We start from the raw sequence: 25,481 nt of genomic DNA, 5'->3' as shown, positions 1-25,481 counted from the left end.
GCCCTCCCCTGTGCGCTCTGCGGAGACCTGGGTAGCAGGTCAGAATGAACCGGAACCGAAAGGCAGGACACAGCTTGGTGTCACATCGGCTGGTGGCCAGAAACACCCACACACTTGGTGTCCGAAGCATTGTTGGGGTAAAAGCCGCACCGACCTGACCTCTCTGGGCTCGGGGGCCTCGTCTGTCACTGAGGGTGGACCGACAGCCGAGAAGGCCCTCCCACCAGAAGCTGGTGACTCCTGCTTTCAGAGTTTGCAGAGTTAACGTGTGGGGACACCGCCCCCCGCCCCCAGAAGCCACCAGGCAGCATCGCCCCTCAGGCCACACTTCCCACCTTGATGGACGAGGACGAGCAGAGCTGTGTGTCTCTCCTTTGAGGAGCAGCAAAGAACTCGATCGTGCCCTGTCCCACGGCCTGTCCCTGTCCCCAGCTCTGCCAGGCTCGAGGCCCAGCTCCTGAGATGGGATCAGTGGCTCCCCAGCACGCCCCAATTTAAACCAATACAGGAGTTGCTGCCGTGCCTCGTTAATGATTAAAACAGGAGCTGGTAATGTCTGGAAGGCAAACCAGCCCCTCGGAGACCTCGGAGCGTGTTTACAGCCCTGCCTCCTCCAGCGCCGCAGACCCAGGCACGTCCAGACCGCAAGGGAGCCCGGGGCCGCCTTGAGCGAGAGGCGCTTCCGTGCACAGTCAGAAAGCACAGCCTCTCCCCAAACGCTTCAAAACCTGGGATGACAGGAAGGGCGGCTAATGCTGCCGCAGCCCTGAGCTTGAGAGAGCCAAACCGGCCATCAGCCACCAGCTCATTCTCTCAGTTCCATGGATCAGTACTGAGTGCTCACCCCACAGACGCGTTCAAGTCCCCGCTCTGCCCGGAGACCAGCCTGAGAAGCCTCTGTTTCCTGCTCTGTCAATCGTGGGTGACAACGCCTGCCTCGCGGGGCTGCGTGGGCCTGGGAGGAAATGCACTTAACTGGCCCCTGGAGACTGAGTCAGGCTGACCTGGCACCGCTGGCATCACCCTTCTCGTCTTTAGGGCATGCGTTAGACTGAGAATAAGGGCAGGACCCCAAAGGCACAGGCGACAAAAGGAGATCAGACCCACCAGCTTCATCAAAGGACCCGACCAACACTAAAGAGGCAGGACCCGGGGGGAAAATGTCAGCAAACCTGATGCTCTACCCCAACGGAGACAGAACTAACGCTCAACAACAACGAAACATCCCGAGGGAAAATGCGCAAAGGATTTGAAGAGACACGACCACACGACAGCGAGCATCACGCCACGCTCACTAGGACGGCCACTGTGACAGACAAACGACAGGTCTGGGCGGGAATGCGGAGACACCTGCTAGTGAGAAGGTGAGATGGCCCAGCCCCTGCGGAGAACAGCACGGCAGTTCTGGTTCTGCCTCAAGACATCAGAAACAGGGGTTCCCGTCACGGCGCAGCGGTTAACAAACCCGACTAGGATCCATGAGGACATGGGTTCGATCCCCGGCCTCGCTCAGTGGGTTAAGGATCGTCTCTGCTGGGGGCTCCCCAGGAAGGCCCTTCCCTGCGCCTCGGGGACCCCCGTTCGGCACGGAGGGGGCTTTGATGGTGAGAGAGAAGAGCCTTTTGGGACCTGCCTCTGTAAGGACAGCCATGCCACTCCCCTCCTGAGACGCCTCTCACGGCTCCCAGTGCCACCAAGGAGAGCGTCCAGAGCCCTCGGCCAGCATTTGAAGCCCTGCCCATCAGGCCTGACACCTGTCCATCTGGGCTCCCACGGCCCCCAGCCACTGTCACCCTCCCCCGTCGCTGCTCTCTCTGCCCAGGGAGCCGGCCAGGCCTCCTCATTCACCTCCACCAAAGCCCACCTGTCTTCACGGCCCTGCTGGGCGGCCGTCCCCGAGGCCTGGGTCCTCCTGCCCCCAGGAGCTCCTCCTCACCCTCTGCCCGCTGGGTCCCAAGTCCGGCTCCTTCACTGCTAGTTCTAGGGCCCTCTTTTCGTTTCTTTTTTTTTTTTTTTTTTGTCTTTTCTAGGGCTGCACCCATGGCACATGGAGGTTCCAGGGCTAGGGGTCTAATTGGAGCTGTAGGAGTTCCCGTCGTGGCGCAGTGCTTAACGAATCCGACTAGGAACCATGAGGTTGCGGGTCTGATTCCTGGCCTTACTCAGTGGGTTGAGGATCCGGCGTTGCCGTGAGCTGTGGTGTAGGTTGAGGATGCGGCTCAGATCCCGCGTTGCTGTGGCTGTGGTGTAGGCCGGCGGCTACAGCTCTGATTCAACCCCTAGCGTGGGAATCTCCATATGCCACGGGTGTGGCCCTAGAAAAGGCAAAAAGGCAAAAAGTCAGAAAGTCAAAAAAATATATATATATTAATTGGAACCGTAGCCACCAGCCTACACCACAGCCACAGCAATGCCAGATCCGAGCTGCCTCCGTGACCTACACCACAGCTCATGGCAATGCCGGATCCTTCACCCACTGTGCAAGGCCAGGGATGGAACCTGAAACCTCATGGTTCCTAGTTGGCTTCATTAACCACTGTGCCACAACGGGAACTCCCAGTTCTGGGACCCTCTCAGTACCTTAAGGTCCTGCTCTGCAAAGTGGAGATGCTGGCAGGACCCCCAGTACCCGCTCACAGCGCTGCCGGAATCAAGGACTGCGAGACCCAGAAACACGACCTCCGCCGCTGGCGCAGAACGACACAGCGCCGAGCTTTCAGAAAGCAAAGCCTGGTAACCACTGCTACTGCTGCTGGAGGTAACCCCTCTGTCGTCCGCCTTGTCACTCCACGTATCTGTCGAGTCTGTGCCAGCATTTCCGACCTCGCTGCTTTAGGCTCCTGTCTCCGCTCCCTTCACTCCCACCAGAGCGAACCTCTGGCGAGCGTTTAGCTTGGTCTCTCCGAGAGGCCGCACAGAGCCACTGAGGGGATAAGTGACTTCCGAATACTCTCACGGATAATCCGCCATGAGAAACGCACACTGAAAGTTGGCGGAGAGATCAAGGAGATTTTTTGTTGTCTTTGTAGGGCCGCACCTGCAGCATGTGGACGCTCCTGGACTAGGGGCTGAATGGAGCTGAATACAGCGGCTGGCCTACCCACAGCCCACCGCAACACCAGATCCGAGCCGCGCCTGCAACCTACACCACAGCCACGGCAACTGGATCCTCAACCCACGGAGCGAGGGCAGGGATCGAACCCGCATCCTCATGGACACTAGTTGGGAGCATAACCTCCTGAGCCACAATGGGACCTGCTAAGGAGAGACTGAAGAAGCAGCACTTCTCATCTGGAGCGTTCGTTCTCGCCGAGTGGTGTCTGGATCAGCAGCAGCAGCAGCCTTGGGCTGTGCCAGACGTGCAGAGGCCCCAGCCCGCACCCTCCCCGCCGTCTGCTCCGCCAGCTCCCCAGGATGCCCGTGAGCCTGACTCACGGGCTCTGCAGAGCAGGAAGCAACACGGCAGCCCAGAAAGAGCCCCGTGTCAGCAGTGGACTCTCGGCTTGACCCTGGCCTTGACCGTGCAAGGCCTCTTAACCTCTTGGAGCCTCTCTGAAGCACCTCAGGGCAGGAATCATCCACAGGTCCTCCTTAAATGTTGTGTGGGTTCGAAGATGTCCTGAGGACAGAGTCTGCATGCAAGGGCGCTTAATAATTACAGGTTCCTCGCCTTCTCTCCCTGTCGGTCTCACAGGGCTGGGAACTGCGGCAAAGGGGGTGACCCACCGGAGCAAGCCGAGGGGCCACACGTTAACCGCCTGCCCTTGGAGCAAAGAGCCAGGCCAGTCAGCAGGTGGCAGTGACAGGCGTGGGGAGCTCCAGGGGGCAGTTCAGGCCCCGCACCACCCGGCCCGGGCCCAACTCCGCAGCAGAGAGGTGGCCCCCGGGGTTCTGGTCAGAACTCACTAACGACTCACGGATCTTTCATCTCAATGAATCCAAACTTCACTCCTGGAAAAGGATGAGGTGAAACCATTTTCCAGCCACCACAAGGAGAGCCGAGCCCCGGCACCGTGGACATGGCTGGGGGACTCCCTACACGGGTGGCACTGTTTTCAAAGCTGTTCCAGAAGGGGATCTGGCCGCAGAGCACCGGTCGGCCCTTCACAAGGTGGCCGGTCCTCGCTCTGAGCCTGACTCCCTTCCAGGACAGCGGGCGGCCTGGATGCAGGAAGGCCCAGGGACTCGTCACGCTGGGCTGAGCTGCCAGCTCGCCATGGGCAGCCCACATGTTAGGTCAAACAGCGCCCGGGAAGCGGGTGTGAGGCGGGGGCGGAAGCCAGAGTGACCGCTGGTCTACCGACCCCGGACCTCGAGCCTGATGCGTGGGGCTGGGGACACCTAGGTGGCTTGGGACAGCTACTGCCAGCTCCCTCGGAGCAGCTCTGTAATACCTGTACCGCAGAGCCTGGCAGCCAACACACGCTCAGATCACCGGCTGATGGCCTGATGGGTCATTCAGGTTCACGGCCCGGGGCTGCTGAGTGAGGAGCGCGAGGGCCTGACAGGCTCAAAGCGGGAGTCAGCTGTGTGGCCTTCAAAGCCGCCCACCCAGGACAGACTTCATCCTGGGCCCAAACCCCGCAGCTGCCTCTGTTCCACCGGGAGGTGCCCACACCCCCCCAACCTGCCCCAGGCGCAGGGGCCTCTTCTCTGCCGGGGCGGTTCCCACCCTCACAAACAGCCCTCAGTCTCAAGGGCACAGGGCCCACTCCTCCGGACCCCCTGGCAGCACTTCTGTCCCCTGAGCACAGCTAAGGCGGCCTTCCTTCTGTCATCACTGTCCCATGCATGTGTGTTCCCTCCCCGACACCAGCAAGCCCAGCTGTGAAATCTGGGTCCCGCTCGCTGGCTGAGCCTCAGTTTCCCCATCCCTAAAGCGGGAAGGACAATAAAACCCACTTCACGGAGCAGCTGCACAACTGCTGGGGGATTCGGCCGTTACCCGATGCCGGCATGGCTGCTGTTTTCCTTCTGCGCTGCCCTGCGAACGGGCCCCTGGCACGTGCTTTTAAAGGAACACTACCCACACGACGCGTCACGAGAGTCAATTCTACACTCAGTCACAACAACGCAGAACATACCCAGAACCTCCTTGCGGCCTCTGGGCATCTACCCCAACGGAAGTGTGACACGCCGCGGCCTTGCCCGTGGCTCACTGGCGGGGAGGAGGGCCCACTCTCTTCATGGTCCAGGGTCTCGTTCGAGGGCCGGCAGACCCGGGGGCCTGTCCAGAGGTGGGCTGGCTGTCCCACACTCCAGATAGAAAACTCACCCTGCCTGAGTCATCCTGAGAACAACTGCGGCAGCTCCGACGAACTGAGCCTCGACTGTGTTCCAGGCTCACCCATCATCTCACCGAAACCCGCACCACCTGAACACAGAGCACCCTGCCTCCCCTTCCCTCTGGAGCAGACCCAGGCTCAGCGGGGTGCCCAGGGTTTGGGGGTCCAGGGCTGAACTGGGCGTGGCGCCAACTCAGGTCTTCCCGAGGGAAGCCTCACGCTCTCTGCACCTGCACACCCCTCACATCTGCATGTTTTAAATCCTCTTTAACGTACACACCCCGTCAACGACCTCGGCACTTCAAAGGTGCAGAGCTTCTTACTGCACAGGAGCCAGAAAAAGGGAAAAAACTTCCCCCAAGTCCACGGGTCCCTCCGACAGCCGCCGGGAGTTCGCTTCCCAACTGAGAAATGAGTTTCTGGAATCAGGATGCAGCGGGGGAGCAGCTGAGGAAGAAGGAAGGGGCAGCAGTGGGCAAGGGCCAGAAGAGACTCATCCAGCGCCCAGTCCGTCACCACGTCAGAGCCCCCACACCATGGACACGAGAAAGGCTCCCAAACGCCTGCCGGCCCACCCGAGATGCCTCAGGGCTTTCCCAGGCCCCAGCAAGGCAGAAAAGAACCACGTCACCACGGCCTGACCCAGCCAGGCTGGCGAGGACGCCAAAGGTCCCTGCTCACCAAAGACGTTGTTCCAGACCTTCCTCCAACCAGGAGGACCCAGTTTTCAAAGAAACCAATCAACACGCTTGACCGAGGGCACTCGGCCTAAGCTCCAGCCTCGGCTGGAAAGGCAAGTTGCTTTTTGCAGTAAGCAGAGTCCAGTGGCCGCCGGCCCTCTGGTGGTCCTCACCCACACCTCGGGCGCTCCCCCGGGGATGCTGGTCATCCCGGCGCCCACACAGGATCAGGCCGGCGAGCACCCCTCTATCTGTCCCCGAAGATTTCCGCGTTGGCAAATGTAAGAACGCGCGGAAGCAACAGCCGGGGGCAGAGACGAGCACAGGGGACATCAGCTCCCGCCTCTGACAGACGGGGCACCTCAGACCGGACCGGGCAGTGACTCGCACAAGGTCACAGGGGGTCGGCGGCCAGGCCCCGCGGGCGCCCCGCGAGCAGGCCGCCCCCTTTCCCGAGGTGGGGCAGGTTGCCCCCCACCGTGTCCTCAAGAGCGCGCCGGCCTCCCGCTCCCCCGAGGGCTGCTCGACCCCGGCCGGTGCTGTCGCGGCGGGGGGGGGGGGGGGGGCTGCTGGGCCCTGCCGCGCAGGGACGCGCGGAGCCTCGCCCAGGCCTCCGGGCGCCGCTGTGGGGGCCTTACCGAGGCACTGCCCCACCGGGGTGCTGAACGGGTTCCCCAGGAGGAACTCCATCTTGGGCGGACGGCTCGGCAGGGGCCGGAGCGAGTCAGCCGCCGGGTCTCCGCGTCCCCCGCCGCGCTCCCGGCCAGACTGACACTTGCCCCCGCCCCACCCTCCGGAACGCCGGCGCCCGTCCCAGCCCCACCCCGCCGCGTTTCTATTGGGCGACGGCTGCCCTGCCCTCTTCCGATTGGCCCCTACACCTCCCTCAGCGAATCCCCGCCCACCCTGCCGCGTCCGATTGGGCGGGGTCGCGAGCTAGGTCACAGGAATCTCCGTCACCTCCCCTGGCCCGCCTCCGAACGAAAGTCTGTGTATGTTGATTCACCTGTATATTGGTCAATCGAAGGAGTCCTTACTGTTATTGGGCAAAAGACGAGTCAGTCACGTAGGTAGGGGGCGGGGATACCAAGTTCCCCGCCCATAGAAACCGCTGATTGGACAAGTATTTGTTTTCTCTACAGCGGATTGGTGCCGGGAGGCTTTCCCCGCCCAGAAATGTGATCACGTGGCCGTCAACTTTCACCCAGGATGTCTAGCCCCAGACTCTCCCTAGCAACGGAGTGCGGCTCCTGGTTCCCCTAGCAACCGGGCGCTGAGGAAGGGAGCCCGCGGGGAACTGCGCAGAAGCTGAGAATCTGGGGCTGAAACTCAAAGGCTGCGGGAGGACCTGACCTTTTCCCGGAGGAGCCCGCCGGCCGCCCCACCTGGAGGAGGGCCCAGGCCCCCTGGCAGCCTCCTCCCGGCCTCGTTGGAAAAGGACCTGGGGAAACGTTCCCTCTGGGCACAGGCCCCAAATACACACAGGCCTCCAACCCAGAGAGAGGTACCCTGGCCTAGCGATACCTCTTCAAGAGGGCATCACGGACCCTCGCTCCCACCTCTCCACTGCCGCTAACTTGTTCCTCTTGCTTAGTTAGACCTAATCTTCCTCTTGGTAAAGACTTGTGGCTTTGGATGTGGATGCCGAGTCCATGTCTGTCCCTTCCCCAGCCTTAGTTTCCCTTCTCTGGGAAATTAGGGCTTTAGGGCTCCCCTCTCTCATGGCTCCTGGAGCTGGCCTGTCATTTAACACCAAGTGTGCACTGGCACCCAGTGACACAGGGTAAATGGTGCGTTTTCTCTTTCTGATTCATGGCCAACAGGGGCTCTATTTTTCAGGTCCAGTTGGACAATTGTTTTGCAGGACAATTCTGGATCTGGTTCTGTGTGAGGAGGCGACTGTGGTGACAGTGGGGTAAAACTCTCTGCGACTTCCCCCACCTACAACGACACCATTGTCAGGCAAGTCACCAAGGACCCTTGATGGGTGGTAGATTATAAACTCCCCGCAGCTGAGCTGCAGAGGCTACACAGAACACTGTGGGCACCAGGGCCGTGGCGAGGTCACAACTGTGGTTGTGGGGCCAAGAGATGCAGCCTTGCTGGTGGGTGCCAGGCAGGCTGGGTGCCCGTGGGGCCCTGGAGCAGCCCAGGTGCGGCAGCCAAGGGTGGGAGGGGACCGACCTCAGAGTGTCCGTGGCCACCATGACGCCCCAGGGCACTGTGAAGGGACCCCAGCCCGACCGCCAAGGGAGGCTGGGAAGCAGCCTGGGGAAGAGACGTGGTGTTTTCCAGGGAGGATGAGCCGCCTGGGGGACGTGGAGCCCAGGGTGATTGACGACCACATGCTCAAGCAGGCCGTGGGGGAGCAGGGCCCCCAGGAGGAGGCTGGGCAGCTGGCCAAGCAGGAGGGTGTCCTCTTCAAGGACGTCCTGTCCCTGCAGCTGGACTTCCAGAGTGCGTATCCTGGCGGGGCGGGCGCCGGGCAGCCCCGAGTTCCTGCCCAGTCCGTGGTCCTGCCGGGGCAGGAGGCCCAGGACCAGCACCAGGGGCTGTAAAGCGCTGGGTGCCCTTAGCCCTTGAGCACCCAGAGCCCCCCGACTCTGAATACGAGCAGGAAAGGGGACATTCTCCCACTCTCCCACTCGTGGACCACTTGTGCAAGTTCCCAAGGGCGGGGGGAGCTTAGGAAGGTGGGCCCACGTGGTCAGGAAGGCAGGGAGGGGTGCCGCGCTGGGGAGAAGCTTCAGAGGAAGGGCCCGAAGCAGGAGGGCAGGGCCCGCAGGAGCCAGGGCAGCCTGGTGGGAGACGTGCCTGCGACCTGGCAGATCCTGTGTCCCATCTGCGAGCCCAGGTGACGGCAGGCCCTGTCTCCCGCACGAGTTGGGGGACAAGGTGAGACAACAAGCCTGCTGCCGGGCTCACTCAGGGAGCCAGTGAGGCGGCACAGGGGGCAGGAGAGGTAGGCACGGGCCCTGCGACCCCCCCCCCGGCCCGGTGCTGGCGGGCCTCGGCAGAGGGCACAGTGATTCTCGTCTCTGCTCTGCCCCGGCCTCCGCGCTGGCCTGCGCTCATCAGTCGACAACAGGGGGCTACCGAGACATACCCGAGGACGGGGTGCTGCGCCGGGCAGGCCGGGCCCAGCCTCACGAAGCCCTTGGGCTGCCCAGAGCAGCAGGCTTCAAGGGATGGCAGGGAGGGTGTCAGGGGGGCTTTAGACTGCCTCCCGCTGCCCCTTCCCCCCCCCCACTGTTTACCACGTGCCTCTTCCAGGCCGGGGGCTGCTCTGGGCACCAGGGACTCAACTGGGAACAAAAAAGATAAAAAAAACCCCGTCTCCGGGGAGCTCACCTTCAAGGGAGGGGGACACAGAAACCTAAGAAGTCCAGCGGTGTGTCCGGAGCTGGTGCGCTTGGAGGAGCGGAGGGGCGCAGTGCGCGGGGCTCCGTACGGGTCGGGTCAGGGGCCTCGCCCAGGAGGTGAGAGTTAAGGAGAGAATAGGGGGCGATGGCAACAGCCCCGTGGAGATGGGTCCGAGGACATTCTTTTAATGAGCACATTCTAACTCGCTAAGTTCTGGAAGTGCTCACAAAAGCAAACAGGAAAAAGCGGCGTGAACAGCAGCGCTCTGTGGCTTCTAGGAATGCTGGGGACGAGGTCCCGCCTCTAGAATCTTGCACCCACAGTGTGTGCCTGTCACACTGAGCTTTGCTCGGAGCTCTTGGTGGCCGTGACGGGACCGAGCTCTGCCCGTCTCAGGAGCCAGGGGACGGGTCGGCTGCGGGTCAGGCCCTTCAGCCCGTGCGGGGGCACAGGCCCGTCTTTCCGCCCTCTTGGGCCTGCACCCGCCCAGCGTGTCTCTGCCCACAGACTGCAAGTAGAGACAGGGTCGGAGGGCACGGACATGAAGCGTTTCTGTCCACACAGCCGAAGCACCCTCCCGACGGCCGCCCCAGGTGACTGGCCGTCCCTGCAGCTTTGCTCTTGTTTGTCACCTGAGGACGGAGTGGGGGGCTGCCTGTGCCCTGGGTCTTGAGCCCAGGCCATCCGAGGGCCAGTGCAGCGCGTCCCTGCCCTGGGGGCTGCCCACCTCCGCCCTGCACCCCCACCCCACCCTCGGCCCCTGCCAGTCCTCAGGGGCCCCGGGGCAGCAGCCCTCCTCGGGACGCCGAGCTCCGAGGGGCGGGGTCCTGGTCTCCCCCATGGTCACCGCCGGTCATCCAGCCCCCGGGACGCTGGCACTGCATCCCAACCCTGGCGCAGGCTGGGAGCAGCCCAGGCCGTCCTCGTTTCAGACATTCTCCGCATAGACAACCTCTGGCCCTTTGAGAACCTGCGGAAGCTGCAGCTGGATAACAACGTCATCGAGAAGATCGAGGGCCTGGAGCGCCTCACGCGCCTGGTCTGGCTGGGTGAGCGAGGCCCCCGTCTGACTCCGAGGCGCCAGGGCCCTGCCGAACGGTGCCCACGTGCTGGCCCAGGGAGGCACCGTCATGGCTGGTGGGGGCAGGGCTGGCCGGGGCCGTCCTGAGCCCGGGTGGCCATCCTGGGAGGCTCCCAGAGGCCCAGGCACTTGCCCAGAGTGCCGCGGCCAAGGCACAGCAGCGCTGGGACCCAGACCCAAGCCTGTCTGACCCCAGAGCCACGCGCCTCCATCCCGCCCTCCCGCACGGGCAGCCCGGGCCTGGGCCCCTCCCACTTGGCAGAACACGCTCAGCTGCGTGTGCTGCCGGCTGCCAGCCCACAGCAACCCCGCAGGCAGGATCACGCCGCCGGTTCAGGTGTGGAGGCCGAGAGGACGGGCAGCAGAAACAAGTTAGAGCCAGGTCTCCTGGCCGCTAGGCCCGGTCTCTGGCCCCAGACGGCCCCTCCCAGCAGCCCAGCACCTGTAACGCTGCTCCCGGGCTGGGCGACCTGCACGGCCAGGAGACATCTGTCCGTGCAGCAGGTGGAGGGGGAGAGGGAGGGGCAGCCCAGGCCCGAGCCACGCCCCCGCTAGCACCCCGGGTTCCGTGGCTTGTGGCACGGGGATGAGAGAGTCCCGGGGAAGGTTCTGGTAAGAGGTCAGGCTACCCCTCAGAATCGGAAGTCCGCCTTTGTCCAGCCAAGCGCTAGTCACCAGGGATGGAACCACCACCAGGAAGAGCTGGGTCCCTGGGGTGCAGGGGAGGGGGTGAGGAGAGGGGGTTTGAGGTTCTGCACAGCCCCCACCTGCCCGCACAGGCCCTGCTGGGGGCCCCATCTGCTCTTCCACCGCCGAGGATGAGCTGGAGTCGCCAGAACTGGCCCCCAAAAGCTGATGGCCACATCCCACCCCACTTCACCCTCAGGGACGTCCTGCCGGTAGCTTGAAATCGGCAGAGATCTCGGGGAACGCGGCGTATCAGGTCCGCCCCGCCCACCCCCACTGCTAAACGGCTGCCTGTGGCTGCAGAGCAGGACAGGAAGCGGCCCGCGTGGTGCTGGCGGACCGGCTCTGCCGGATCCCAGCTCTGCCAGCGTCCTGACCCATTTTGTACTAGTTACTTCAGCCTCTGGAACATCAGGGTTTTTTGTGGTTTTTTGTTTGTTTGTTTTAGGGCTGCACCCCCAGCATATGGAGGCTCCCAGGCTAGGGGTCCACTCAGAGCTGTAGCCGCCGGCCTCCACCACAGCCACAGCAACGCGGGATCCGAGCCGCATCTTAGACCTGCTCCACAGCTCACGGCAATGCCGCATCCTTAACCCACTGGGCGAGGCCAGGGATCAAACCTGCGTCCTCATGGTTCCTGGCCAGGTCCATTGCTGCTGCGCCACGACGGGAGCCGCTAGCCTCGCTTTCTTTCCGCGCTCTCGCTCCCGGGCACTTTGCCACCAGCCCCTTTGAATCTTGGCTTTGTCACCCCTGACAATTAAACCACGAAACGCCCTGGGACAGCCTGGTGAGGTGGGGATGGTTCTCTGTCTCAACCGTCAGAGGTGACGGTCCCCAGCGAGGCAACCAAACTTAGACACCCCCTTTGACCAGGTGGCTTTAGCTGAAAGCTCACGGAGGGTCCAGCCTGGGTCTCCGGGCCGTCGGTGCTCCAAGGCAGGGTTGAGCCAGACCCCCGCGCCTGCAGTGGGGAAAAGCGCTTTTGTCCCCAAAGATGCGACGCGGGCTGGCGGGGGCCCCACCCCAAGACGCGCGTCCTGACCTGCGTCTTCCATCCCAGATCGGGGGCCGCAGAGCCGAGAGCCTCTGTCCCCGGTCAGGAGGGTGGGCGGCCTGGCCGGAGAGGCCGTGGGTCTGTTTTGGGACAGTTGCCCTGAGCCAGGCCCGGGCCCCGCGGCCCTCGTCCTCCAGACCTGTCCTTCAACAACATCGAGGCCATCGAGGGGCTGGACTCGCTGGAGAGCCTGGAGGACCTGAGCCTGTTCAACAACCGCATCTCCAAGGTGGACTCGCTGGACGCCCTGGTCAGGCTGCAGGTGCTGTCGCTGGGCAACAACCGGATCGCGAACCTGACCAACGTGAGCCTGGGCACCGGGCGGGCGGGCGGGCAGGCCTCTAGACCCTTCCCAGCGCCTAGAAACGTGGACCCCCAGCGCCGAGGACATGGAGATGCCCTCGTAGCCCGCGGGGGCCCGTCTGGGTGCCCGTGTGGGCCTCTCCTGGGGGGCCCTGCCCTGCCCCCCCACTCTCTCAAGCACCTGCGGAGGTGAGGGCCCCTCAGGCGAGCGAGGTGGGGTTCTGCTTTGCCTGCAGAGTGGAGAGGCTCAACACCCCACCCCCGGGCGGGGGCAAGGCCCTGGGAGCCACGCGGCGACCTCAGGAAACTGGCTGAGCCTGGGACAGCAGGAGCCAGCCTGCAGGGGTCACTGAGGTGGCGCCGTGCGTGGTGGGGCCACTGTCCAGACGCGGCATCCCCCCCAGCCCTGCCCCCGAGGCATTCACCCCTCCCACCCTGGCTGGGGGCTGGGCTGTCGAGCGGGCAGAGAGCAGGCTGAGGCGGGCGATGCAGCCTCAGTGCGTCACAGCGGCAGCTGAGGCCGGACTAGAGGGTGTGGCGGCGCTGAGGAAGGGGGGCTGAGCAGCTTGGGGACATCAGCCCTCCCCTGCTGGGTGGGATGGCTTTTTCCAGCCCCCACGGGTGGACACTCCAGTTGTTTCTCGCCTCCTGCTGTCACACGCAGGCCACACGGGACGTCCTTGACCACGGCCGACTTTGCACCTGGACAGGTGCCTGGAGGCGGAGCTGCTGGGTCTGAGGGCACGTGGGCTTTTACCTTTTGATGTATTTTGCCAAACCGCCATCTGTAGAAGTGGGACCGGGTACGAACCCAGCAGCAGTTCTGAGAAGGCCGGTCCCGCTCACCACCCACAACATGCTGGTACCCAGCCTTTCTCTCTTGGGTGATTTTTTTTTCAGGGCCGCACCTGCAGCCTATGGAAGCTAGGGGTCCAATCGGAGCTACAGCTGCCAGCCTACACCACAGCCACAGCCACGAGGGATCCAAGCCACATCTGTGACCTACGCCACAGCTCAGGGCAACGCCAGATCCTTCACCCACTGAACGAGGTCAGGGATCGAACGCACGTCCCCGTGGATACTTGTTGGATTCGTTAAAAACTAAGTCAGATCCTAACTCCCCACCCACATACACTTAAAGCTCCACTGGCTCCCCTTCCCTTCGAACAAAATTCACACTCCCGCCCGCAGCCCCGAGGTCACAGGTGAATCGACGCTGCCTTGTCAACACTCCGGCCTCAAGACCTAGGCAGCCCCTCCCCAGCGCGCTGCAGCCTCCTGGCCTCGCTGGGATCTGGTACAGGGCCCACTCTTTCTTGCCTTGGGGCCTTGGCTTCTGCTGGTTTTGCCCCCCCCCCCTTGAGTTCTTAGAGTATTGCCGCCAAACAGTAATGACGACTTTTTAACTTTTTTTTTAATGGCCAGATGCAGCCTGTGGAAGTTCCTGGACCGGGGATTGAATGCGAGCTACAGCTGCAGCAACGCAAGCTCCTTTAGTCCACGGTGCTGGGCCAGGGACCAAACCCACACCTCCACAGTGCCTCAGGCCGCTGGAGTCAGGTTCTTAACCCACTGTGCCACAGCAGGAACTCTCTTACTTTTTCTTTTTGGGCCACCCTGAGGCATATGGAGGTCCGGGACAGAGATTGGATCTGAGCTGCCGTTGTGACCTACACCACAGCTGAGGCAACACAGGGTCATTAACCCACTGTGCCCGGCCAGGGATCGAACCTGTGTCCCTGGGTTCCACTGATACCGATAATCCCATCAGGCCACAGTGGGAACTCCTCTACTTGTTCCCTGCCCCTAGAATGTCAGCTCCTGCTTTGAGGGCTCTGCTCCCACTGTGTCCCCAAGGTTTAGAATAGGCCTGAAGCCTGGCAGGTGCTTGAGGATATTTGTTGAATGAATAAACTCATGACAAAAGGAGTTCCCATCATGGCTCAGCAGTAACGAACCCGACTGGGGTCCATGACGATGTGGGTTCGATCCCTGGCCTCGCTCAGTGGGCTAAGGATCCGGCGTTGCTGTGAGCTGTGCTGTAGGCCGGCAGCTGCAGCTCTGATTCAGCCCCTAGCCTGGGGACTTCCATACACCATGAGTGCAGCCCTACAAAGACAAACACAAACAAACAAAAAGACAAATTCCTTCCTAAAAGCACCTAGGTTTCTTCTTCCGCACAGCGCAGTAGCTGCTATCGATGAAGTGCTGGCTTACGTGATGACTTGTTTGTTGACTTTACCAAAGACAGAGCAGAGAGAGAATAAAGTTAGTGGACAGCCCGCCAGCTGCCATCCAGCTGGTCCAGCATAACTATGAGTGAGGCTCCATTTACTGTAAAGCTTTGGGCTTCGGGTTAGGGCCAAGGCCAGGGTTAGGCTTAAAGCTAGGGTCAGGGTCAGGGTTAGGCTTAGCCTTAGGGCTAGTGTTAGGATCAGGGTTCGTCTTAGGGTTAGGCCTAGGCTTAGGTTAGGCCTAGGTTTAAAGTCAGTTTTGGGCTTAGTGTTAGGATTAGGCCTAGGGTTAGGTCTAGGCTTATGGTTGGGTTAGGGTTAGGTCTAGGCTTATGGTTAGAAAAGCCCTCAGCACTTACTGGTTGGAATATGCTGCCCGTTCTGCATCTGGCAGTGGTGAGAACAGCCAGGCCCACTATTGCCAGTGCTGCTCATGGCGTGTGGCATCGGGCCTCTCTCCACCTACACAGCTCGTTCCCATTCCCACGTTGCAGATGAGGAGACTGCAACCCACAGCTGTTAAGCAGCTTTCCCCACCTCCTCGGAGTCCTTCCAGTGCCTGTGGCCCGGGCCCCCCATCCCCCCATCCTGACCCTGCTCGCGGAGCTGGCAGCGTGGGCAGGACACGGGCCTTTCTCCCCCTTCTCCCAGGTCATCTACCTGCGGCGATTCAAGGGCCTGCGGACGCTCAGCCTCGCCGGGAACCCCGTGGCCGAGCAGGACGACTACAAGATGTTCGTGTGTGCCTACCTCCCGGACCTCGTGTACCTGGACTTCCGGCGCATCGACGACCACACGGCGAGTGTCTCCCTCCGGGTCTCCCGGCCCTGCGTGCGCCCCCGGGCCCCGGGCGTCTTGAAAGGAGCGCGGTGGCTCTGGTCCCAGAGCCGTTACAAGAATCGGATTTTGAACCCCAGGTCTCTCAGGTCTGGGTTTTCTCATTCGGACGATACTTTGAAAGGCTTGATGCTTGCTCATCATAAAACTGTGCAGGGCCTGACACTGCAGGTTCCCGGCCCCTCCCCAAGCATTCTCTCCTTGGTCCTCGGAAGTTTCCAGAAGGCAGACAGCACAGTCTGCCTCCTTCTGACTCAGAGGCTCTGTCTGGAAGCACCAAGATTAGCACCAAGGAAATGGTTTTAGGAGCACAGTTCCGCAGAGCAGCTCCCCTGATACTCCCTCATCCGCGTGGCTGCCTGTCCCTCACCCGCTAACGCCGCCAGGCTCAGGCCACCAGGCAGCCAGGCCCAGGCAAGGCCGGCGAGGGCTGGGGGCAGGCTGTGGGCTCCCCCTGTTTCTAACAGGCCACTTTTAAGTCGAGGCCCTGGGTTCTGCCTGAAGCCTGGCCCTGAGGCCCAGTGGTCAGTCCCAGCAAAGCACTCAGGATAGGCGGGGCTGTGAGCTTGGGGGGGCTTTGTGTGGGGAGAGGCTGGGGACAGGCAGGAGGGCGGTGCTGGGGTTCAGGTCTTGGCCTGCTGCCGGCAGAGGACCCTGCAGGTTTCAGCAGGGGCTGGTGTTGGGAGCAGAGGGGGCGGGGCCGTGGTCCTGGGAGAGGCGGGGCCGTGGGAACGGAGGGCGGGGCTTGCACCTGAAGCCTTAGCCCAGCGAAGGCCGCTGGGGCCCCCGCAGCCCCCAGTGCTGGCGGGGGATGGGGTGCAGGCCTGCGGCTGGGGCACCCACCGCCCCTCTCTCCCCGCGGGCATCCCTCTGAGGGCCCCGCCCGCAGGCTGCCCTGCGGATCCCTCCTGTCCGCGGCCGTAGACTCAGGCACTGGGGAGGCTGGCGAGGAAGGACGCCCGTGCCGCCCAGACTGGAGCAGTGGCAGGAGGCCGTGCCCTGATGCCCCTTCCTGCTCCTCCCACAGAAGGAGCTGGCGGAGGTGAAGCACCAGTACAGCCTCGACGAGCTGAAGCACCGCGAGAACCTGCTTCAGGCCCAGCAGGAAGATGAGCAGGCCCGGCGGGAGGAGCTGGAAGAGCACAAGGTGCGCCTGCCCCGGCCAGGAGGCCAGTTCGCGAAGGTCCGCAGGGCCCAGACCCCCAAGCCTGTCTCCTGATTGAAGACAGCTGGTGCCCAGGGCCGCCTGGTCTGCCAGGGCCGTCACAGCAGGGCCGTCGGGCTGTCCTGTCCCCGCCCCCTCGGCCCCAGGTCCCGCTGCTGCACAAGGGCCGGGACTCTGCAGAAACAGTCCCTCAGAGCAGCCCTGCCCCTCCACGCCTTGGCACGTCCCGGGCAGGCCCTCCAGCCAGACGGAGCGGGCAACCTCTGTCTTCGGCCTCTGGTCCTCCGCCCGCACCAGGCCCTGTGCATGTCCATCAGCGCCCTGCCTTCCTGAGCGTTGGGCACCGTGCCCAGGAGCCCCGCTGTGTCTCTGCCCGCAGGCTGCCTTCGTGGAGAATCTGAACGGCCCCTTCCTCTTTGAGAGCATGTACGCCGAGGACGTGGAGGGCAGCAAGCTGGCCTGCCTGCCTGGCGTGGGCGAGCTCCTGGAGACATATCCTTCCATCCACAGCCACCCCACAGGGCCCGGGTGTCCTGGGGAGAGCCCTTCCACTCTGCAGGCCTCAGGGCAGCGAGGACCAGAGCTGAGGCACTGCAGCACGTCCGGGGCTCTGGCCCTCATCACCCGCCCCGGGGCTCTGCACCCGGTATCTTAGTCTGTCCCTTGCCAATGGACGGGGGTCCTTCTGGATCCCACTTTGTCGCTGGGGAAGCTAAGCTTGGAGATGGGCCTTGTGCAGGTCGCACAGTGAGGGGTCACGGGCCGAGCCTGGGCCTTTGTCATCGCAGCTTAAACGCTGAGTGAGGGATGCAGGATGGGCTGAGCGCTGAGCAGAGGCGGCGAGGGGGGTGGCCGTGAGGCAGAGACTTGCTCTCAAACAAATGCCCCGCACACACCGGGGTGAGGGGGCGCGCATCCCCCACCCCTCCCTCTGCTGCCCGCCTGACCCCAGCCCAGAGCAGCGAGGTGACCTCCGCAGCCGCTGTGTCCACTGCGGCCTGGACATCAGCAGCTCGGAGGCCCAGGTGCAGGCTGCCCCCTCAGGTCCCCCAGAGACTTACCTCTGCGCCTCCTCCTCCACGCAGAACTCCTTCCCGAATCCCCCGGGCCCCCAGCTCTGCGCCCCTCCCCAGCCGCCGCACGCCTCCTTAACGGCCGCTCACCTACAGGGACAAGTTCGTCATCGTCTGCCTGAACCTATTTGAGTGCGGCCTGAAGCAGCAGGAGAAGCGCAAGGCGGAGCTGGACACCTTCAGCCAGTGTGTCCAGGAGGCCATCCAGGAGAACCAGGAGCAGGGCAGGCAAAGGATCGCCAAGTTTGAGGAGACGCACCTGCTGGTGGGCCCCGCCCTCCCCCCCTTTCCTGCTCGACGACCCCTGACCCACGGTCGTTGTCCCTGTTTCCAGCCATAGCAGCAATAAGGCCAGGTCCTTAACCCAATGAGCCACCAGGGAGCTCCACTTATATTTCTTACTCTGTAAACTCTTTGCCCTTGTAACAGGCCCTTACCCATTTTTCCATTTGGTTTTTGGTTTCTATCTCTGTATCTCTATTAAAAAAAAATTTACAGAGTTCCCACTGTGGCACAGCAGTTAAGGATCCAGTGTTGTCTCTACAGAGGTTGGGTTTGATCCCCGGCCCTGCACAGTGGGTTAAGGATCTGGCGTTGCCATAGCCATGGTGAAGGTTGAAGCTGCAGCTCAGCTTGGATCCCCGGCCTGGGAACTTCCATATGCCGTGGGCGTGCCCCGCCCCCAAAACAGCAGAAAGAATTTTCTTTGTAGGCTCTTTATAGAGTGAGGCATTAGCTCTGTCAGTGAAATGTTCGGGGAGCAAATATTTTCCCAGTTTGTCATTTTGTCGATGGTGCTTTTGATACTCACAATTTTAAAACATTTTATGTAGCAGAATTGCTGCTCTTCTCCTGGGGACGGGTAGAAAGGGCTTCTGCACTCGGGTTGTTTAGGGAAGGTCCCCCACTTTTTCCTCACGTGCTTTTGTGGCTTTATTTTTACCTTTCGTCTGGGCCCCGGCAGGAATGTCTGCGGGTCAGTCTGAGCCAGCGAGGGGGCTGGTCTTCTCCAGACGAGGCAGCCGTGGCCCCAGTCACGCCCGTGACTCTGAGGGCATCGTGTCCGTCGCTGGAGACGGGCTGGCACTGGGTGCAGGCTGGGATGCACGTGCTCTGCAGCTCACGAGCGCCCACCTTGCCGACGGACCTGCCTCTGCTCCTTCGTGGGGCGTGTGCGGGCCCAGCCGGCTCCCTCCGGCTCGGCCTGCGTGCGTTCCTGCTGCGGGTCTCTGTTTTCGGCTGCCTTGTGGCACATGCATTTCCCAGGCCAGGGATCAGGCCTGAACCACAGCTGCAACCTACACCAGATCCTTTGCCCACTCTGCCAGGCTGGGGACGGAACCTGCGTCCTGATCCTGCAGAGACGCTGCCAGTCCCATTGTGCCAACAGTGGGAACTCCAAGGGCTTCTTACCAGAGTCTGGCAGCGCTGGGAGCCGAGCCCCTGTGGGAGCCGGGACCTCACAGACGCCGCCTCACCCCTGGGCCTTGCGAGCCTGGACCTGAGGAGACGAGGTTCAGAGCCCGAAGGTGGCACGGTGACCCAGGGAGAGCCACAGAGTCCTTGTGACTCTGAGGCCACTGCTCCTCCCCCATGAGCTAAGGACGCAGCAGCTGGCAGAGGCCCTGCCCTGACAGCCTCGGCCGGGCTCGGGCGGCGCGGCCCCGGGCTCCACGTTCCTCCCCACGAGCCACAGGGCCGCCTCCCGTCTTGGTAGCTACGGCCACGCTCAGCGCTGGGTTCCTAAAGCGCAGGCTTTGTTTCCAGAGCCTGAGCGCCATCCGAGACGCGTCTGAACTGACCACCTTGGAGACGAGGCTAGTGGCGTGCAGAGAGCGCGTCGCCGAGCTGTTCAACGCACTCATGACGCTGGAGATGCAGCTGGCGGAGCAGCTGGAGGTGAGCGGGGCCTTCCTGGGAGCGCCTCGCCCCTGCCGGAGGGAGGCGTCCCAGCGACGTGGCGTGGTGGCGACGGGGGCCTTCTCTGCTTCTACTGCGTTTCGTTGCGGTTATGAGGGGTCCTCGTGCAGCACTCGTTCCTCTGGAACGCTGACCCGTCCGAAGGAACCTCTTAATGCGCATCCTAACGCAAGCAGAGCCCAGGAGCCGTCCAGGTGCTGCCCACCCCCCGACCCCGGAGGAAACCAAGGCTCCAGCGGCACAGCCTGCAGTCGCGGCATCTCAGGGCCACGCGAGGAGCCTGCGGTTTAGCTTCCTAAGGTCCTGGGCAGCCAGGCGGACCCGTGCGTTTACGAGACCGTGGGGGCCGGGGGCTGAAGGGCACAGATGACAGGGACCTTGGTGCAAGCTGCGCTGGCCGGAGACGGCGTCTCAGCAGGGCCTCACTTGTCAAGTGTCGTGTCACACAGGAGAGGTGCCGCACCGCAGCGGGGGTGCTTGTCCCACCCCCACCCGCCAGCAGGCTCCAGCGCTGCAGAAAGCAACCGAGAGCCCCGGCGGGGGGTGGGGGCTCAGGCAGTGGCTTGCAACCTTCGAGCAGGGGGAGCCCTTTTCACCGTCCCCGGATTCTCCAGAACCTGCGTGCTGGCGTCGCAGCTGGGTCCCAGGGACCCGAAGCTCCAGGGCGGAGTCGGGCTTTACAGTGACCCTGCTTTTGTTCATTACAAGAGTTCACACGTTCGAAAATGTTTAATTGGCTCAGCCTGCAGCCTCAGACTCCCGTGCCACTGCCCTGCGGCAGGTCAGGGGCATGGCCCGTCCTTCTGGCTCACAGGGAGCAGCTCTCACCTTGGCACCTGGGCGAGGCCGGATGCCTTGCAGAGCAGTGGGGCGCAGCCGTGCGGGGAGGCCCCGGGGGTGGGGGTGGGGCCGAGAGGCCTGCAGGCAGATGCCCTGAGAGCGAGAAACCTGGGTAAGAGGCACAGTGGCCAGGGTTTCCTCTCTGCCAGACACCCCGCAAGGCATTCGGTGTGAAGAAACCCACTGATGCGTCACTGCCATCTCGGGAGATGTGTCACTATGCGGAGGAAGCCCACTGCACAGATGGGGAGGTTGAGGCGGCGCCGGGGAGTTAAAGCCCCGGGGTTACACAGGGTGGTGGGGCTGGCAGGCAGCCTGGCTCTTAGCGACTCCCTCCCTGCTTCTCTGGAAGTGGAGGCAGGTGCCACGGAGAAGCCCCAAGGAAGGTGGTGGCTGCGTGCGCATGCTGAGGGGCCAGCCAGGGCTGGGGCAGAGGCCCGGAGAAGGCCACGAACCTCCGAGTGGCTGCCGGGGAGCGGCTGGGAGGGAGAGCGGGCAGGGTCGCGGCAGGGTGTCGCCCGGGAAGCTCCGCGGTTGGTCGGAGGCGCCACTCCAGCCTAAGGAGCGCCTTCCGCCGGCGCACGGCCCGGGGCGTCCAAGCCTAAATGAGCGCGGTGGCGGCCTCCTTGTCGTTTTCAGGAGACCATAAGCCTGTTTGAAAGGAACATCGCCGACCTGGTGGGACTGTTCGTTGAAAACGTCCAAAGCCTATATCCTTTCCTGAGGACCTTCCGTGGGGGGCGTGCGGGCCGTGCTGGGGGTCACCTGGCCTGCGCCAGCGCTCCTGGCCTCTAGGGGGCTGGGCGCAGGGACCTGCCTTTTTAACCAAAAGAAGTGGGGTCCCCTCCCAGGTGGCAACTGTGGGGTCACATGCCTGCCCCTCCCACTGCCACCAGTGCCTCAGACGCGTTGCAGGGATAGTTAAAAATCAGCGCTCTTGTAATCAGACTTCCACTCTTACCGGAAATGCCTACGCCCCGTTTGGTTTACAGAAAGATGTCTGTCTCGGGGGCCCCATCGTGGCGCAGCGGAAACAAATCCGACTAGGACCCATGAGGTTGACGGTTCAATCCCTGGCCTCGCTCAGTGGGTGAAGGATCCGGCATTGCTGTGAGCTGTGGTGGAGGCCGCAGACACGGCTCAGATCCCGCGTTGCTGTGGCTGTGGTGTAGGCCGGCGGCTGTAGCTCTGATTGGACCCCTAGCCTGGGAACCTCCATATGCCGAGGGGGCGGCCCTAAGAAGCCAAAAAAAAAAAGGTCTCTTTCTCCACCAACATGAGACTAAACAGGACCCTATTTAGTGGGAATCTGCAGCTTTGAAATTAGAGTGTAAAACCTCCCGTTTTTTCACTGAGGAGAAAAGCCCACCTTCAAAGGATAGAAACCTGGCAACCACCTGGAAAGTTCCAGGGATGTTTTCTGACCTCCCGGCACAGTGGCGCCTGGTTAGAGTTTGGAAGGCCCCCCATCGGGGGCTGCCTGGCAGGCTGCTGCTCGCAGCCCAGGTGCTGCCTGACCTCGCCAGGAGGCCTCACTCCGGGACACCCTGCCCTGCGCATGCCCTCGGGGCGGGGCAGCCTCGGTGCCGAGGATGCTGCCTGCTCATCCGTGATGAGATGGTCAGGAGAAAGGTTAGGTTAGGTTAGGAGCGGACATTTGGGGCTCAGAGGTTCACCCCAGAAGTCACCCTGTCCTGTCCTCCTGGGTCCAAGGTCCTGCGGGGGCACAGAGCTCTGGAGGCAGCCTCCACCAATTGAGGGCCTCAGGGTGGGCCGCAGGGCCGGCTGGGAAGCTGGGGAGGACCTTCCAGGCCCAGGAGGCGGCCTGTGCAAAGGCCTGCAGGACAGGTGCCTTCCAAGAGGCCTCTAGGTTCCGACCCGGCGGGAGCTCTGGAGCTGCGTTAGAAAGGGCTGGAGCGGAGGGAGGCGGTGGGGATGGAGACGAGGGACGAGCGGGACCGGGGGCCAAAGGGATGGCCCTGCCCGGGGGGTGGGGGGGTGGGTGCTGCTTGTCCCGCCCCGGCTTAACTCGCGCCGCACGATGGCTCAGTGCCGGGACCTGGAGAACCACCACCACGAGAAGCTCCTGGAGGCCGCCATCAACACCCTGGAGAAGACGGTCAAGGGCGAGCTGGACGAGGACCTGCCCGACGACGTGCGGGCGGTGAGCGCGGGGGCAGAGGCGCGCGGGGGGCGGCGGCACTCAGCGGTCAGAAGCACTGCTGGGGTCTCTGGCCCAGCACCCCAGGGAGGAGCGCTCAGGGCCCCCGGGTCTCCTGCGCTGAGGTCCAGCAGCAGGTGTGCCATGTTCTGGGAAGGGCGCCACTTTCCTTCCTTCGCCGCTGACACCCCCAGGGCCACTGGGTCAAGCCCCACCGCCCCTGGCGGCACCACTGGCCTTCCCGCCCTCCAGGCAGCGGCCCCAGACCCTCTGAAAGGCCAAACCCGGCCATCGTGGGCTTGTGCACAACCTGCCCTTGGGGCTTTCTCTCAGCTGCCATCCCCCAGGCGCACTTGTCCCCAGGCCACCTGTGTGTGGCCCTCCTCGCTCAGACCTCAGCTCCCTGTCAGCTCCGTGGAGACACCCACCGTCTCTATCGCAGCCCCGTGACTTGCCTGGGCAACCCTGGAAGCCAAGGACACGTCTCACCACCACGCACGCCCAGTGTCTGAGCTCCTGGCAGACTCATGCGGTCAGGGGGCCCCGTGTCACCTCCTTCCTTCCCAAACACCAGCAGACACTGTGTCCGCCAGACACCGGGAAGCGCCATCATCCCGGGCAGCCCCCAAGAGCCATGCTGGAGCCCCCAACGGACGGTCCACAGGCCATGAGTTCTTTGGGACTCTGCTCCTGGGTCTGGGTCACACACAAAGGGGCCACCTCCCCCTGCCAGGACGGCTCTGCCCCGCGCCACCTGACACCTGTTCATGTGGCCCTGGGACACTCAGGCTGCTGGCTGGCTGGGGCTAGCAACAGAAGCCCACTCTCTGGGGGCTCGTGCAAACAAGTTAACTCCCAAAGGACCCTTGGGGGGTAGCTCTGTTACGCACTCTGGTCTGCAGACAGGACGCTGGGGAGGGGGCCTCAGAGATGATGCTGCTTGAGGACCTGGCTTCAAACCCGGGCACTCCTGCCCTCTCAAGTCCTGCGGTGCTCTGGGAGGGTTCGGGGGACCAAGGCGCCCAGCCAGCCTCGCTCCCCAGGTGCCCTCAACATCCACTAGCTGCCACACGGGGTCCGGGCAACAGGAGACCTGCGGGTCCAGGAGGGTGCACTCGAGTGACAGAGTGGGACTGGGCCAGCAGCCAGGTCACCCGCTGCTCCTCCCGTGGGCTGTGCCGGCCAACATGCCTGGCTTCCGCGCGCGATGCAGACAGGCCTTCCCCTGGAAAGAAGTCTGTGGCCAGGAAAGTGGGCAACTGCGAGACGAGGTTGAAAGCCTGTTTTCCACGCGAGTTCCCAGAACCTTCTCTGGAAAAACACTCTGAGCCAAGAACATCCCATCGGAAGGGTCCTGGGGGGTGCGGCTCGCCCAGGTGCAGCCAAGCATGGCGTACTTTGCCGGCGGAGAAACTAACCCTCGAGATCCACCGCCCGTATTTTGGAGACTGTTAGGGTGGCCACTCCGGCAAGCCCGCCTGCACCCCTGCCCCGCTCTCCTGCAAGTATAAGCTGGCAGGTGCTTCGCTGTCCCCTCCCTGCACAGCGGAAGCGGCCGCTGGCAAAGGCTCCGGCAGCGCTCCCTGCTCTGGACTCTGGGCTGTCGGGGCAGGTAGCCTGTGCACAGCACATGAACACCCGGACCGGCCAGGCCTGGCGGGGGGTCGCTCCCCGCAGTGTCCCACGAGGTGTAGGACTCGGGGGGAGCAAGAAGGCAGGAGCCCAGGGGGGCCCAGGTCTGACAGGGGTGACTCCATCCGTTTGGGGGCCCTCCATCCTCAGAGCAGCCTCAGTCCCTCCACCAGCCTCATGCGGCCCACCTGGTGGGCGGGTCTCGGGCGTGTCGGGCTTGAGAACCTCGGGGAGGTCCCCCTGGGCCCTTTCCTGGCGTGGGCACCAGAAATGAGCCAGAGGAAGTGGGAACGCAGGGTGGGCGCCGCTTCCCCTGGTGGGGGCCCCTTTCCCTCTGGCTCCGGCGGCCTCTGACCCAGGCAGCGGCAGCCAGACCGACTCTCGCGCCCTTTCCCGCTCCTCCCCAGCTCTTTGTCGACAAAGACACGCTGGTCAACGCGGTCGGGGCGTCGCACGACGTCCACCTCCTCAAGATCGACAGTCGGGAGGATGAGCTGGTGACCAAGGTCCACGCCTGGTGCACACACCTGCTGGACCGAGTGAGTGACCACCCGCGGGGTGCACCCTGGGGGCTGGGGCGGGGCGGGGGGGGGGGGGCTGCGAGGTCAGGGACCCGTGGCCTCCCCGCAGATCCACAGGGACGAGATCACGAGGAACCGCAAGCGCGTGAAGGAGATCAGCCAGTATGCGGACCACGCGCAGACGGAGCTGGACGCCCTGGAGTGCGCCGAGCTCCTGGACTAGGGCAGCAGCCCCGCGCCCTCTCCAGACCGAGGGAAGAATAAAGGACTCTGCGGCTACTCTCCCCGCCTCCGTGCCCCCGTCGAGCAGTGGGTGTCTGCTGAGAGGGACTCCCAGGCCAGGCTGCCGCCGCCGCCGCCGCCGCTCTGGGGGAGGCTGTCACATCCCCCCCCCCCCCCGCCCCCCCGCCACTGGTGCCGCTCCAGCGTCACCCCCCCCCCCCCCCCCCCCCCGAGCACGGGCGGGGGTGCGGTTCCAAGAGCCTCTGCGCCTGAAGCTCGCAGACGGACCCTGCTTCCCGCCCACCCTTGGGGCCTGCAAGGCGGCCGTGCGGGGAGGGCCTCAGGGCTCCCTGAACAGGACACGTGCAGGTCAGGCGGCCTCGCTTAGGCTTTTCACCCAGAAACAAGATTGCCTACTTC

At 63.4% G+C, this 25,481-nt stretch overlaps 2 protein-coding genes across 4 annotated transcripts in view; one reads left to right on the top strand and one right to left on the bottom strand.

The window, feature by feature from the left end:
• Positions 1-6,760, bottom strand: part of TOM1L2 (target of myb1 like 2 membrane trafficking protein) — a 76,932-nt gene extending 70,172 nt beyond the window's left edge. For 2 of the 3 annotated variants that reach the window (XM_047758282.1, XM_047758283.1), the window contains exon 1: positions 6,604-6,753. In XM_047758282.1, the coding sequence (XP_047614238.1) occupies positions 6,604-6,655 (52 nt within the window). In that variant the 5' untranslated portion in view covers positions 6,656-6,753. Of the gene's footprint in view, positions 1-6,603 lie in introns of all 3 variants that reach the window. The other variant, XM_047758285.1, reaches the window with a different exon arrangement.
• Positions 6,761-7,163: 403 nt separating this feature from the next.
• DRC3 (dynein regulatory complex subunit 3) lies at positions 7,164-25,228 on the top strand. The gene is made up of 14 exons (XM_047757783.1): positions 7,164-7,469; positions 7,830-7,927; positions 8,261-8,422; positions 10,261-10,377; positions 12,291-12,457; positions 15,342-15,488; positions 16,555-16,674; positions 17,072-17,184; positions 17,856-18,030; positions 19,533-19,664; positions 21,165-21,235; positions 22,566-22,689; positions 24,726-24,857; positions 24,949-25,228. The coding sequence occupies exons 3-14, from the start codon at positions 8,266-8,268 to the stop codon at positions 25,060-25,062; spliced, it is 1,569 nt and encodes a 522-aa protein (XP_047613739.1). The 5' UTR covers positions 7,164-7,469; positions 7,830-7,927; positions 8,261-8,265; the 3' UTR covers positions 25,063-25,228.
• Positions 25,229-25,481: the final 253 nt, after the last annotated feature.

Source organism: Phacochoerus africanus, chromosome 14 (assembly GCF_016906955.1).
Source record: "Phacochoerus africanus isolate WHEZ1 chromosome 14, ROS_Pafr_v1, whole genome shotgun sequence".
Lineage (NCBI taxonomy): Eukaryota > Metazoa > Chordata > Mammalia > Artiodactyla > Suidae > Phacochoerus > Phacochoerus africanus.
Note: the sequence above shows the minus strand (reverse complement) of the source record. Positions and strands in the feature narration are given on the sequence as shown.